The sequence below is a fragment of the Nannobrachium achirus genome (assembly GCF_963921795.1).
Source record: "Nannobrachium achirus genome assembly, chromosome: 8".
NCBI classification, from domain to species: domain Eukaryota; kingdom Metazoa; phylum Chordata; class Actinopteri; order Myctophiformes; family Myctophidae; genus Nannobrachium; species Nannobrachium achirus.
Window position 1 is genome coordinate 14629256 of NC_137817.1, and position 16274 is coordinate 14645529.

The following is a 16274-nucleotide window of genomic DNA, read 5'->3' on the forward strand; positions in this document are numbered from 1 at the left end:
ACACATCTACCAATCTACCTCTGGGCCACTGCCACCTGATGCCGTAATTCAATACATGTAGGTATGTATGTATGTACAGTATGTACAGTATGTACTATGTATTGATTGATTGATTGATTGATTGATTGATTGATTGATTGACTGATTGATTGATTGATTGATTGATTGATTGATTGATTGATTGATTGATTGAGTGAGAACATTATTGAAGATTAAAACACAAATAGGTTTGGGCATCTAGTACGGATGCCCCCTGAGCGCCTTCCTAGAAAGGTCCTCGATGCGCGTCCCACTGGGAAGAGACCCCCTGGCAGACCAGAAGACCAGATGGAGGGATTATATCTCCAAACTGGCCTTTCCACTCACAGAAACAAAGAAAACAAAAAAGCAAAATGGAAAATTAAGAAAAAGAAAAAAAAAAAAAGGAAACAAAGAAGGCAGAAGAAGAAATAAGAAGAGAAGAAAGGAAGGAAAAAGAAAAAAGTGACTCAATTCAAATCAGGATACACCCTCAAACCTTTGGGTGGTTTATACACATAATATATGTATAAACATAATAATAGATCTTATGCATCTGTCGTTCTAATCCAGTGAGATGGCTTGTAGTGTTTCAAAGTGAGAGTTGAAAGGCTGCCAGTTTGTAAAAGTTCTCAACAGATCCTCAGACAGCAAATTGAATCTTTTCAAGTTTACATTAGGTTTTGTTTGAAGGTGTTTTTTCATAGGAGGAGAATTCAACACTGAGCAATTAAAGAGGCCAACAAATATATATTTCTTTGGCGGGTGTTCTTTCTGGCTCCCTCTTCAGGGACACCAAAAATAATGTCCACATTCCGTCTCAGTATCTGAGAAATAAAATGTCTAAAAAAAAACATCTCCAGTGTTCCACCATGCTTGGGCATGACCAAAATCTATGAGTCAAGAAATCAGCTGATGCCTGGGAGCATCTACTGTATCACAAGTGTCAGAGAGACTGTAAAGTACAGATTGTGTATCACATTCATCCATTCATACACCGATGGCGGAGGAAACCATGCAAGGCACCAACCAGCACATGGGGGGCAGGGTTCAGAGTATATTAATATTGAGTATCTCTCCACCCTGAGGTCCCTTCTGTGGAAATTAGTGTTTTTTCCAAGTCAATGATTTCCGGTATCATGTTCAACGCTGCCATTCTATTGATGCCAAATACCCCCCTCCTCCCTCCCCTTGTGCCCCCCACCTCCCACACACACACACAGCTGGTCCTGATAAGGTATGATATGCCACTTGCAGAGTATCATTATGCGCAGCTAAGAGCATCTTTTGCAGTGACCGCAGCAACTTAACAGAACGTGCCAGGTCCTTACTGCAGGCATTCTTTGAGGAGCATTTGGCGAGCTACGCAGCTTTCAGGAAGATACCATCTGTGTGTGTGTGTGTGTTCAGCTAGGTGCAGGTGTTCCTCATTGGGACATTTAGGTGATAAAGATGCGTCTGTCACCAGTACTCTGTCTTGTACTTTTTCTCCTCTTCAACTTTGTTGAGTCGGGTGAGTCGAGCTGTAATCGCCTTAATATGATTACTTTGAAAATAAATATTATTATGTATAGTATTAGGCCTAAGTTATTATTGTGACTGTTATCTTGGATTATAGAATATGAACTGTTAATTATTGTTGAACATCTTCACCTTTTAGTACACATGTTGGTTGTTCATTTAGTGATAAGCTATGACAAATAAATTATAGTAGAATTAAATAAAGAAATAAACAAAAATGAACATAATTATAACATAGATACAAACACCCCGAAACAGGTGATGTTCCCACTGCAGTGCAAACTTTTAAAAAGTGGAGAGAAGAACTTTTAACAGAGAAAAACATGTAAAAAGTGCAGAGATTGATTGCAAATGAAGGCGAGGTTCTCTTCATGCCTGTCAGTTTCATGTATGATGAAAGCAGCAATCCAAACTTCTTTTAATTAATACAAAAATTGATTAACCAATATGTGTGATAGAGTATGTTAATGCAATATAATGAGTACATCTGCAATGGTTGGACATGGTCTCCCTATACTTCTATTGAGAAATGTAGACCCTGGTGTCGAATAGGGCAGTGTTTCTCAACCTTTTTTCTGCATGGGCACACTTTTCATGTCCCAAGAATCCATGGGCACACCAACATAATACGGGGGTGTAAATATCGTCACTGTCGGGAAGAAACCTTGTATCTCCAAGTTTCAAATTTGTACGTTTCTTCGCAAAGTAAAGCCCTGTTTCATCATACAAGGCTGTCGCACAACAGTAGTGAAAACAGCCGATCTACAAGCACACAACGAGGTGTTGTCACTAGTTTTCACTAGTTTTCACTAGTTTAAATCATTTTTAAAATGATAATACAATATTGGCTTTCTAGCAGTTTCAAGGGGCACACTTGACCCTCTTCAGGGGCACACCAAAGGTCCCCAGGCACAGTGGTTGAGAAACACTGGAATAGGGCACCTACTAGTTGCAAAGAAGTACTTCCTGAAGCTCATAAGAACGGTATAGCCTATTATAACCAAGTGGGGATGCCTTATTGAAAGACATTCCATCATGTCTCATGCAGGACTCAGGAGACTGGGTTATATAGACTGCAGCGATTATCTTATATAAAGTGCAACATTGCTTTAAAATATAAAACGCCAATACACCGTATAAAAACATGGTGATTGTTGCAAGCTATATGCCACTGTTAATGAGAAATTGAATGCAAATTAAGGTGAAGGGTTCAAGGGGTCCATCAAATTACCAACACGATATGTAAACATGAAATGTAAACAAGCTGTTGGCATCGATAAAGCGGCTGCACGGGTCAGATAAGAAGCTTCCAGGGCTGCCAGGGGCAGTGGGACCTTATCACTGGTCACCATTATACAGAGATTAGCCTATCTATGCCACGGGTGAAGTCAAATTCACCTAATTCATGTGTTTGCACAAATTCAAAATCTCCTTTAATAGACATAACTATTGAGTGGAATAAATAACAAATATGTTTTCCTGCACCTTTCCATAATTCTTTCTGCTACTGTGCAGTGCTCCTGGCTGTTACATCTTAAGCTTTTTTCTTCTGTTTTCACCTCCCCAGGCCTTATAGGGCTTAGGTTTAGGGTCAGGGTTATTTTAAACTGTATTGTACTACAGAATCACACAAAAGTAGCTATAATTGAGTTTTGTTGTGTTAATGACATATCGTCACTGTCGGGCAGAAACCTCGTATCTCCAAGTTTCAAGTTTGTACGTTTTTTTCACCAAGTGAAGCCCTGCTTCACCATACAAGGCTGTCGCACAAAAGTAGTGAAAACAGCTTGTAGATCAGCTATTTTCACTAGTTTAGTTCATTTTTAAAATGATAAATACAAAACGAACAGTCTTGGACATACAAGGTTTCCAATCGACAACGACGATATACAATATAATGACATTGGCAGTTGAAAGTGGTTAACTTGGTTATCTCCTCTGGCGATAGGACGGCTTCTGAGGAGGATCAAGGAGCGCGTGCGCAAGCAGCAGCTCCAGAAAGCCAAGCAGCACATTCTGACACGTACGTTCAACGGCAAACGGCCTGCGGACAACGTGAAGGAAGGGAAGATCGACCAGCCACTGGATCACTTTGACCAGCAGGCTGACGAGACCTTCAATCAGGTGTCACCTCACAATGCTTCATTGTACTTTTACACTTATACTGTGCACTTCTTCAGCACTTAAAGGACAACTTTGTTTTTTTTACAATAAGGGTTGATAATTTAGATTGTAATTAGAGAAAAGAAAAGATGAGTGTTAAAATGTTTTCATTTACACAAAAATGCACAATTGTGCATTCCTCTCTGCAAACTCAGACACTGCGTATACTATAATAATAGATACATAACTTTCTCATGTACGTCTTTCTGTGTGCCTTCCAGAGGTTCTTTGTGAATGAGGCCTATTGGGAACGTCCTCACGGCCCAGTGTTCCTCTACATTGGCGGAGAGGGAGCCATCTCAGAGTTCAGTGTTCTGGCAGGTATAGGACACCCATGACTGCCTGTCCTGCCCTGTTCGCCAGACAGGGCAAACATTTGAACTGCAATGATAATCAGTTCGATCGTGGACCTCCATAATCGATTCGGATTTGGTTGCAGAGGTTTAAAGAAGATTTTTGTTGTTAGATCTGATTGAGTACATCATTCTACAACTGACTTACACTGTAGGTGGGGATCTAACGGTGGAGAGAGTGAACCCTACAGTATCTGAATAGTAAATGTCCTCATTGGGCAAAATAATATTAAAGTTAAACTGTTCCTCATTTTGCAGGGGACCCCCAGGGGAGTTCCTGCATGTGGGTCCCCAGACCCCACTTTGAGAACCACTGGTCCCCAACACCTACATATCATGTTCTGCCAGTTTGGCTTCCTAGCTTTACAAAAGAAAGTGAAAAACATGCAATAACCTTCAAACTGCATTGTCTTAAACATGATACTTGTTTGAAAGCTTGGTCTCACCTCCCACACGCAGTGTCAGCTTAGCTTCTATCTATATCCTGCCTCCTACCCTCATCTCCTTTCCTAACCACACGCTTTCCGCCATCCTCACAACAACTTTCCTTGTAATTGGCTTTCACTTTAAACCTTCACTTCTTCACAAACATCGCACTGTCAGTTAGCTGCACCACCACGTCTCACATTCATCTCTCTATCTCTATACCCCACCTCCTGTCCAATAAAGCAGAAAGGTTCTAAATAAAAGAAAGAAAGAAAGAAGTTCTCTTCAGCCTGTCAGTTACTGTACTGCTGCATAACATCATGTGCAGAGTTTTGCCTTCATTGATCTCTAGCTCCACTAATTACTGTGCTGCTGCATTGTTTTTGCACAACAGCTTCAAATCTGGCTCACAGTACTTTTTGTGAAAGAAAAGAAAATGTTTCACACTGTCAAGGAAAGCTTGCAGTACAAGACTGTCCCTGCATGCAATTAGAGCCTGGCCGATTGCAGCCTGCCTTGCAACTTTTGGATCCGACGCCAATCCCGATTTTGGAGAGTCCTAGTCCAACGGTAGCAATGTTTTGACACAAATCAGACTCATTGACTACATAATTGCAGACAACGATGTCATCACAAAAAGGCAAATAATAGCCGAAATATCTGTGATATTGGTGCTGTACCCACGTTCATGTGTGTGTGTGTGTATGTGTGTGTGTGTGTGTGACAGTAACCTGGTGTAACTGGACTGACCCTTGGCTTGCAGGTCACCATGTTGACATGGCTGAGGAACATGGAGCTCTGCTGGTGGCCCTGGAGCATCGTTTCTATGGCGACAGCATCAACCCTGACGGCCTGGAGACCGAGAACCTGGCAGACCTGAGCAGCATGCAGGCGTGAGCACTGGTTGTGTGTGTGTGTGTGTGTGTGTGTGTGTGTGTGTGTGTGTGTGTGTGTGTGTGTGTGTGTGTGTGTGTGTGTGTGTGTGTGTGTGTGTGCGTGCGTGCGTGCGTGCGTGCGTGCGTGCGTGCGTGCGTGCGTGCGTGCGTGCTTGAGTGTGTGTGCGTGCGTGAGTGAGTGTGTGTGCGTGCGCGCTCATACCGGTACGTGCATACCTGTGTGTGTACATCATGCATCTGTCAGGAACAGCGAGAGTGCTTACAGCATTGGAGCTGAGCCACATGTTCACGTTGTGTTGCTTCCTGTGGCGTGCAGGTTGGCTGACATAGCAGAGTTCCACCAGTACGTCACCGAGCGCTTCAGCCTGAGTCACCTGAACACCTGGATCAGCTTCGGAGGTTCATACGCCGGAGCCCTGTCTGCCTGGCTCAGGGGGAAGGTGTGTGGACACATCATCATGCATTATATTATTTACAATTTACAATTTAGGCAATTAGCAGATCTGCTCTTAACATTTGTATGATCAAACATGAGGTAATACATCAAATGCCTAGAAATTGTCATAGGATCTATCAGTCATCATCAGTCTAATTCTAAAGAGTATAATATCAAAAACTTAATAACCTGTACATTAAAACTGTACACACTATAGGATGCAGGTCTACAACTGAATCTGGCATCTGATCTGTCTACATAACATGCTATCTAAATTAGATTTTAGCTAGAGTAAGAGCAAGTGCTATGGAAAGCGCTATTATTATATCAGTGGTTCTTATTAAATGTTTATTTCAAGGACCCCTATAACTCTAAGAGTGTACAAAAGACTGCTGTATACTGTACATCTCTATCATTCTGTGTATTCTGGTCTCCTACAGTTTCCTCACCTGGTCTACGGGGCTGTGGCCTCCTCTGCTCCGGTCAAAGCTAAGCTGGACTTCTCCACCTTCAACAGGGTTAGACTCATTTATACTTTGTTGTACAAACTCTGTCCCTGACGCTTAAAAAAGAAAAAAGAAAAAAACATGATCTATTTTCATCCATCATTTCTCCCCTTTCAGATCGTTGGCTTGAGTCTGATGAATGAGGAAGTCGGTGGCTCACAGAAGGTATGGCGACATCCAGTGGTGTAAAGTAACTACATTTATTCAAGTACTGTACTTAAGTACAAATCTGAGGTATTTTTTACTTTACTGCAGTATTTCCAATTTTTACTTCTACTCCATTAACTCTCAGACACAATTACTCCGCCACAGTTATTTGAATCCTTTGGTTACTAGTTACTTTGTAGATTTGTATTATTATTGCAACATTTGATGTTTCTTCGTAAATTAATGCTCTACTTTGTCATTCTACAGTGTCACAGAAAAATAGCAGATTTGAGCTTGCAGATCTGCTATTTTTGCTTCTTAACAAGAGCTAAATAATACAGGTTCTCCTTTCTGAAATGTAACTGTTTTAGACATAAAAGGTTTCCGGGTTACAGCAATGAGATACTGTACATCAGGGGTAGGCAACCTTAGGCACGGGTGCCAACATTGGCACAGGGGAGAGTGATCACCGGCACACTGGCAGAAGTGTGAGAGAAACAAATCTTTTTAAAAACGTGGTCAATTAAATGAAGTTCTACATTCTACATTCATTAAAACTGAAATCTGAATGGGGAGGCCGTCGGGGAGATAGATGGGTTATTGCTCTGGGTCTAATGATCGTTATAACAATGTCCTGCCAATCAAAATATGTCAAACTATTTGTCATACTTTTTTTTTTTTTAAACATGGTCAATTAAATGAAGTTAGCTAATTATTTTGTAGCAAATTACATCTTGCCAAAATTCTACATTCATTAACACTCTGAACTCTGACCCGGGAGGGAGTCGGGGAGATAGGTGGATTATTGCTCTGGGTCTAATGATCATTATAACAATGTCCTGTCAATCAAAATTATGTCAAAAGTATTTGTCATTAAAATTTATGTTGACATGGCACACTGACACTCTAGAAAAAATTTCAAAAAGGTTGCTGACCCCTGCTGTACATCATATATGGATGTAATGTCTTGCCCCTGTCTCCTCTGCGCGCTGTAGTGCGTGGCGGACGTGTGGGAGGCCTTTGCTGCCGTAGAGGCTCAGCTGATGGGGGGAAATGCCACCGACGTGGCCAAGGACTTTGGCTGCTGTGAGGTCCCCGAGGACCTGGAGGATCAGGTGAAGATCTTCTTTCTGTTATCTATCATCTACTGTATATTATAATTAGAGAAGTCAGTATAGGTCACACAATGCATTTTCACGTTTATCTATTCACCCGCTTCAGCGACTGATCCAAACTTTCAATTGGCATTGACCATTAACATTATACACATGGTGACGGAGCCCGATTTTCATTTTTCCCAAATTCAAGCTGTTTATTTGCGTTTTCTTCACCACTTCTGTTCAACTCTAAAGCCTGTTGTCAAGGTTACGGTCCGTTCCTCCAGGCCATGGGATCTGTAGCCCCACACACACCAAAACTTAGGAATGTGCATGAGCTCTCTCTCTCTCACACTCACACTCACACTCACACACACACACACACACACACACACACACACACACACACACACACACACACATACACACACACACACACACACACACACACACACACACACACACACACACACACACACAGGAATGTGCATGGGGAGAAGTGACTTTACATGGCAGGGTCGTTACCGTGTGTGTGTACACATTTCTCTCTTCTGTAAGCCTGTCTGTGTCCACCGTTACATGGGTCGCACACGTGGGTACGTGAGTTGCATGCATGCGCGGGTCACACGCATGTGTTGTAACTGTCTCATCTTCCAAGGGGTATGGAAACCTATGTGGAGCAAGCGCTTACATCCCCATACTTCTATTCAGCAAATTTTGCTGTTAAATCATTTGTATCCATCATAAATATACACTCCTCCTTGGGCTGCTCCTTACATTATGATGCTCCCACATATTCTCACACACGCACCAGTTACAGTTACTTTCCCCATAACCCACACTCTGCACATATTTTGGAGCACATATCTTTGAACGGGTAAGGTCTAGTAGGATCAGAATTATAGGATCAATAACGGGGCCAATTCAGAATATAGTTTATCATGAGCTGTGGCACTATACTTCAGGCTTAAACCTTTTTTTTTTCTCCACGCAATTTCATAATGAAGGTCTATATGTGACATCATGTAACGACATTTGTATTAAACTTGTATTTGTTTGGTTGTGTTTGTGTTGTTTATTAGTATTTAGGTATTTGTTCATTCACTCATTCATTCAGTTTTTCAGTGACTGCCTTCGGTAATGAGCAACGTTTATAACACATGATAATATACACATATTTGATGTATATTAAAAACAGTATGGTCAAAAATCAAAGGCACTATAATTTTTTCAAATGTAACTTCTCATCTCTCTAAAAGAGGTTGTTAGTTAGTTAGTTAGTAGAACTGGAGCCTTTTGATAGAAACAGGAAACTGTTCCTCCACACAGATTGAGTTGATGCAGAGCTTGGCTGACATCATCATGGGAACGGTGCAGTACAACGACGAGGGCTCAGTCATGTCCATTGAAGAGCTGTGTGTCCTGATGACCAATAAGAGCGAAGCCTATGAGGAGGAAGAGGAGGCTTACGACCGCTTTGTCAGACTGGTTCAGGTATGAGTCACACGCTGCACTGTCACGCACCGCTGCGCCGATCCGTATCAAACTTGGCGCAAACACTGATCAGGGGACAGCCATGAAAATAGCCACACCAAGGGCCCCTGCCTGGGTGCCACAGGCGCACAGTTGCACCAATCCACACCAAATTTAGCACAAACACTGTTCAGGGATCTGCCATGAGAATAGTCACACCAGCGACTACGTGTGACTCCACGTCAGGTGCCCCTGGGGGCTACAAATGTACCATTGCTGCCATGACAATAGCACCAGGGGCCAGGTGTCCGGTGGCCGGCCCCTGTGCACCGTTGCTCCAATCTGCACCAAACTTGGCATAAAAACAGTAAAACACTTCATGTACCAACATTTATAGATGGTTCTATTACTCTGTATTAATCTGTCATGTTGATCTTGCCTAGAGTGAAAATATAGGGGCCTATTTGGTGATAATATTCTTTCTGAATATTCACACCCAAAAACTTAAATTGCACACATATGGGGCACTACAGCAGTGTTACAGCAGTGTTGACCATTGCTCTGATCAGCAATATTGAGCAATATTTGGCTAGATTTGAAGGCCTCATATGTGGTCTTCAAATCCAGTTATTACATAATTACATCAATGAGATTTCCACTATAAATAAAATATGAAAGTATAATATTATTAAGCATTACCTGTATTACTTTATTAATGCTCTTGGTTCCCTGTGGTGGGAAGGCTGTGGCTGAAGGCTGTGGCTATCTGCTTCCATCTGGCCCTATCCTGTGCAGGCAGGCAGTCAGTCATTGATTGATTGATTGATTGATTGATTGAAGACTTTATTAGAAGTTTGCATAGGAAAAGGTACAGTTTCATGACGGTACAGTTCACTGGTACAAGGTCTACTAAAAGGAGATCCATGACCACTGGAAACCATTGAAGTATCTCATAAAAAATTGAATGACAGACAAATAGAACACAGTACTATGCAGTAGATATGTAAAGAAAAACAAAAAAAAGACAGTAAGTCTAAAACAAACAGTATATACAAAGAAGGGGCAGGGGAGGGTAGGGTTGGGCTAGGTTCATTTTTTACCAGTTGCGAATGGCTGCTGCCTGTAAGTGGTTTTTCAGGGCAATTTTAAAGGATGCTAGTGATCCACACTCCTTTATGGCCTTCGGTAAGGCTTTCCACATTTTGGTGGTATAGCAGAAAAAAGAGTTTGACCCTTTGTTGGTTTTGACTCTGGGTCAAAACCAGAGTCATTTCTTTGTCATATCATTTCTTTGTCATATCTGTCCTGTCCTTTGTTCCAAAACAAAGGCTAAAAGCCAAACATAAAGGTAGCCTATTTTGTATTTTTTTTTTTCATTCCAATGTTAATCGTAGCCTAATTATTTGTATAAAATGTAAAATGTCATGATAGTGACAGTCCTACTCTCGTCATGCACACATTATGGACACCAGAGGTCGCTGTTGATCTAGAATTCACAGGATTTGAGACATTAGCGGCAAACAGGTGATTGTAATTAAACAGCAGGCGTTTATTGTGAGCTGTGGCATTAGGTCATATTAGGGCATTAGGTTGTATGGTAAATCACGAATCAGAAAATGCATTGTTTAGTCAGTCCAGTATTTCTTTAACTGATGCCAAATACAAATAGGCCTATATGTGTGTGTTTGATTCTGTTATGTTTCTGCTTGCTGGTTTGCTTACCGGTGTTGCTGCTGTCTTCTTGTCAGGTTTCTCTTGATTTCTCTGCATCATTGCATTTTTGCTGTGTAGAAAAAATACATTTAGTTAATTTATATAGTTTATTTTCTGACTAAAAAAGTACAGTACTATTACTTGGAGGAAGTGTACAGAAAGTGTTAAATGTAGGCTATGTTTTTAGCTATGTGGCCACACCCAACCTGTTCATTAAAGCCCCTTTTCGACTGCAGCTTTAGTAGCACACCACACCACACCGCACCACATACAATTATCTACATTTTCCATTGCACAAAAGTACCCCTATCGGTAAGAAACAAATTGATTGAGTGATTATAATACAATATAAATTTGTATTACAACTATCCTAAATTATAATACACTATAATGGATTATAACTGTGATAATAATACACTTTAAAGTATTAATGTATTACCATGATAATTATAATACACTGTAATAGATTATGATAGTGGTTATAACACAATAGAATCTATTATCATGTATTACAACTATATCATGGTGGTCTAAATGAATAGTCAGTGCAGTGATCAGTCACTATGAAGTGTTTGGCCCTGTTTGGCCTAGCTCAGACCTACTTTTTAGTACCACGTTTAGTACCACTTTCACACCACTCTACCCAGGTTCTTTGTAGTGGAAAACCTGACACAAGTGGGCAGTGTGGTGTGGAGTGGTGTGGAGTGGGGCCAGTGGAAAAGGGGCTTTAGGTAGACCTGGTTTTCAGGTGACTGGTGACTCAGCTGAAGTTGGCCACACCATCAGTGTTGTTGTATGGTAAAAAAATCACACCCGTGTGAACTGAGCGGTGGTTTACCCAACCAAAGTTTTTTGAAAAAAAAAAGTTTTTTGAAAAAAAAAAAAAAAAAGTTTTGGGAAAAAAAAGTTTTTTGGAAAAAAAAAAGTTTTTTGAAAAAAAAAGGTTTTTTGAAAAAAAAAAGTTTTTTGAAAAAAAAAAGGTTTTTTGAAAAAAAGAAATTGGAAAAAAAAAAAAAAAAGTTTTGGAAAAAAAGGGTTTTGAAGGGGAGGGGGTGATTTTATGATGTCAATAAACCAGTGTATTTCAATTGGGCCTGTGTGTCTCCAGGTGTACCGTTCTACAGGAGAGGAGGAGTGTCTGGATGCGTCCCACGAGCAGGCGGTGAACGACCTGCTGGACACGTCAGAGGAGGCAGCCGAGGGTGGAGAGAGACAGTGGCTCTACCAATGCTGCACTGAGTTTGGTTTCTGTAAGCCCATCATACACACACGCACGCACGCACACACACACACACGAACGCACGCACGCACGCACACACACACACACACACAAAAGTCTATTATAGCCTGCCAAAAGTACTAAAACTTTGAAAATAGCAGATCTACAAGCTCACAACGCAAGCTTGTAGATCTGCTATTTTTTGGCAAATGTTCCGTTCCAGGATAATGGATTTTGATCATCGCGATAATATCCATCCATCCATCCATCCATCCATCTTCAACCGCTTATCCGGAATCGGGTCGCGGGGGTAACAGTTCCAACTGAGACTTCCAGATTTTTATTTTGTCACAATAATGGTGATATGACATTTTCATGTGGTCCCATCCCTAGTTGAGACCTGTGAGGACTCCAGTTGTCCATTCTCCAGGATGCTGACGTTGCAGGCCCAGACCCAGCTGTGTACCATCCTGTTCAACATCCCTGAACCCAGCCTGCCTGAACGCATCGCCTTCACCAACAAGTACTACGGAGCAGACCACCCGCGCACGCACAGGGTGCTCTACGTCAACGGTGAGCATCACTACATTACATGCTGTCTCTGTCGACAAAAAATATATATTTTTAGGGCTTTTTCTGCCTTAACTGATAGGTGTGCAGTAGGCTGACAGGAAACAGGGAGAGAGATGGGGGGGGTGACACGCAGCAAAGGTCATCGGAATCGGGACTCAAACCTGCAACGCTGCAAGGGCTGGATTACCAGCCTAGGAGCCTGGACCACTACCCTGTGGCCCAGGCCTGTGGGCCTTATTTTTGTCCATGCTAAACCCCTTATTCCCTAAACTTCTTTGCCTTTTTTCATATAGTTCAAATAGCTGATACTCACAACGTGTCGATGTAGATCGACTATTTGAAGTATATATAGTAAAAAAAGGCAAAGAAGTTTAGGGGTTAAGGTTTAGCATGGACGAAAATAGGACCCCATCTCCATATTTGTTTCATCACAAATGAATGCAACTAATGAAAAGTATTAATAAAGCTTATGACTAAATATGAACTAAATTGGATCTATTGGAACACCTTTTTCCATGTTTTTCCATTTCCTGATAAGTAACGGTTTTGGACAAGGTTTCTGCTCAACATTTGGCCTACGGGAAGCACATAAAAATGCAATCATTTTGGATGAACACGGGTCATTTTTCTCTCATACTGTAGGGCAACATTTTGGAATAAAAGTTTCCTCCTGTTAGTAACACAGATTAGGGATTTGCCAGTATACTTCTCTGCAGTGCACCAACTCCAACAATGATAGCTGATTTAATAATTCATCGACCAATAAGTAATTGTCTCCCCCACATTATTTCATTCATTGCAAATGATCTGTAGATCGTGTGTCTAGAAGCCTTCACCTCCTACATGACCAGCAATGCAAAAAAGTAGCCCAATGCATTACAACATAGAAAGAAATCACTATCTTGGCCAGGGATGGAGATTATGTTTTCGCCCGTTTGTGTGTGCGTGTGTGTGTGTGTGTGTGTGTGTGTGTGTGTGTGTGTGTGTGTGTGTGTGTGTGTGTGTGTGTGTGTGTGTGTGTGTGTGTGAGAGAGAGAGAGAGAGAGAGAAAATCCAGAGGGAATCTTGCATACCGCTGGAGGACCTATCAGTGTCAAACTTTAGTGCACGCTGCCTATAGTCCAAGGAAGCCACTGCACCACAACATGTTCAAATCAGCCTCTTGGTGGCACTGTACTAGCCCGCTTTACATTTTGGCCTATAATAATTTCTGTAATCCATACGAATTGCCTGTAATTTGCTACCTAGTAATATTAGTTACAAAAAACAAACGCAACATCCAATCAACCCTGAATTGGAATCACATGTTCAGGGGCCTCTATCCACACGTTTCATATGTCCCATGAGCCTTAGCGTGAAAGGTGGGCATCACTTCCTGTCCTCTTAGCTGTTTCATATGATTGGTTGTTGTGCTGCTGATGACACCTGAATCTCTGCATGGTGATTACCTGGTGCTTTGTTAAGTGATTTGAATCAGCTGTGTAGAGGAAGTGAAGCACATATTTTCCCCCAGTAAGCTTGTTGGGAAACTTGTGGATAGAGAGAACCTCTAAAAGCGCTTTCACTTCTGACCATAGGGGGGCGCCACAAATGCAAACTTCCCCCCACAGCTTCCTCTGGTCCTGACGGTTACAGCCCTGGCCTGCCTGGGTAGGCAACCCGGCCTGGCAGAGACCTTTCTAGTTTATATATTGTCCACACAAAGACTTTTCACCAAGGCTGCAGTGACTAATTAGCCAAGTAATTGACTCTGGGTGAAGATATTGCTGTTTGCTGGCCTCTCCCTCACATCGCCGGTCATTTCCTTTAGGTGGCATTGATCCGTGGCAGGAGCTGTCAGTGGTGAAGAACGGGACGGTGGAGGGAGAGAAGGACCAGGCTATCTTCATCGACGACACAGCCCACTGCGCTGACATGATGATGAGTGCCGCCGCCGACCGCAGCTCCCTGAAGAAGGCCAGACAGGTCGGTGTGCTCAACTCTGTGCTACATCAGTGGTTCTCAACCTTTTCAGGCAGCGACCCCCAAAATAATCATATTTTAACTGGGGACCCTCCCCCACCCTGACGAACACTAAGAGTTGAGGATTTACATTATAGTATAACACGGTTCAATTGTGAAAATAGCCGATCTACATGCATGTAGATCGGCTATTTTCACAACTTCTGCCTCTGATATTTGACAATTTGGCCAATGTTTAATTTTTCATTTTAGAGGTATTACAAAGTCCTTAAATTGTCACTATAGAAATGTGCAGATACCCTCTATACACTTAAATGTTATGTTGGTTTGTTTACTGTTGAGTGAGAAAACATGTTGGACATTAAAGTGATAGTTCACCTATTTTTGACATGAAGCTGTGTGAAATACTTGCCATTAAAATAGTGGTTACAAATGTATTAATCCATTACCAGAGTCCCGTGGTCAGAGTTCTGGTCAGTTTTAGATGAATATAAAGTAGTTCCGGTGATTTGGCAGGGGCTCATGGCCCAATCATTAAAAATAGATGAATCCACAAAACTAGCGTCATTTGTATTGTTGACCTATTTCTACCAAGACCAACTTTCGTTCAACTTTGACCCCTCTGTCACATGGTACTATTTTTTGTGTCCAGTATCACTACGCCGCTGCAACGTATTTCCCCAAAACAAGGTGCTTTGCAGTCAGCTGATCAGAACGAAACCTCGCTCTATATGGTAGAAATAGGCCAACAATACAAATGACACTAGTTTTGTGAATTCATCTATTTTCAATGATTGGGCCACGCCAAATGGCCCCCACCCCATTGGAACTACTTAATATTCATCTAAAACTGACCAGAACTCTGACCACGGGACTCTGGTAATCAATTAATACATTTTTAACCACTGTTTTAATGGCAAGTATTTCACACAGCTTTATGTCAAAAATGGGTGAACTATCACTTTAAGTTAATCATCTGGGGACCCCCCTGGGGTTGAGAACCAATGTGCTACAGTACCTTCCACCCATGTGCAATAACAGTTTTTATTATTACTTATTATACTTATTTCAACTTATAGTTACTGTAGTTCTACTGAAATATCATAATTGCAGCAGTAAATAATTCATCTTAAAATAATCTTTAAAAAGAAACCAATCATATCTCTTGAACAGAGAGAGCTGTTTGTTTTATGTTCGTTCTTTATCTCTGATTTTATCAATGTATTTTTGTTGCGTTTTATTGTGTTCATTTGAGGTCACTTTTTAAAAATCGATTTGTAACAGTTGTCAAATGTTTTTTAAATAAATCTACAATAACAATGTGTTTTGGCCACGCTGTTGCTTCTGTACTTTTGAGTTTGCAACATGTGTATTCTTTCAGCATGATTTCTACTTATAATAATACGATGGAGCTATAATACGGTATGTAACTATGAACTGACATCTCTCTGGTTCCTCAGGTGATTGAGAGGCACGTGGCCAAATGGCTGAAGGTCGCTGCCTGGGAGAACATGCAGGGATGAGACCAAACCAAGCATCGTACTTCCACCCCCATCAACCCTTATCATTCCAGCCTTATACACCATACGCTACCAGCAAGATAAATATTAATAACAACAACAATAATATTAGGATTATTTGAGCCAGCTATTGTTTTTTGCAATCGCAACCAATGGCGTAGCCCTTCTCCATGGCATATCAACTTAAACTTCTAGTTCATCATCACATGACAAGTTTACAGGAGGTATAAAGGAGTGTGCGCAAGCTTCCC

The 16274-nt window shown here is 41.5% G+C and overlaps 1 protein-coding gene across 1 annotated transcript in view; it reads left to right on the plus strand.

Moving 5' to 3' along the window:
* The first annotated feature begins 1308 nt into the window (after positions 1-1308).
* Positions 1309-16274, plus strand: part of prss16 (serine protease 16) — a 15538-nt gene continuing 572 nt past the window's right edge. The window contains exons 1-13 of the mRNA XM_080731360.1: positions 1309-1531; positions 3488-3663; positions 3924-4023; positions 5245-5374; positions 5694-5817; positions 6254-6331; positions 6437-6484; positions 7462-7581; positions 8893-9057; positions 11858-11999; positions 12362-12541; positions 14352-14506; positions 15964-16274. The exon at positions 15964-16274 is cut by the window's right edge and continues 572 nt beyond it. Coding sequence (XP_080587486.1) covers positions 1471-1531; positions 3488-3663; positions 3924-4023; positions 5245-5374; positions 5694-5817; positions 6254-6331; positions 6437-6484; positions 7462-7581; positions 8893-9057; positions 11858-11999; positions 12362-12541; positions 14352-14506; positions 15964-16026 — 1542 coding nt within the window. The 5' untranslated portion in view covers positions 1309-1470 and the 3' untranslated portion in view covers positions 16027-16274. The remainder of the gene's footprint in view (positions 1532-3487; positions 3664-3923; positions 4024-5244; positions 5375-5693; positions 5818-6253; positions 6332-6436; positions 6485-7461; positions 7582-8892; positions 9058-11857; positions 12000-12361; positions 12542-14351; positions 14507-15963) is intronic.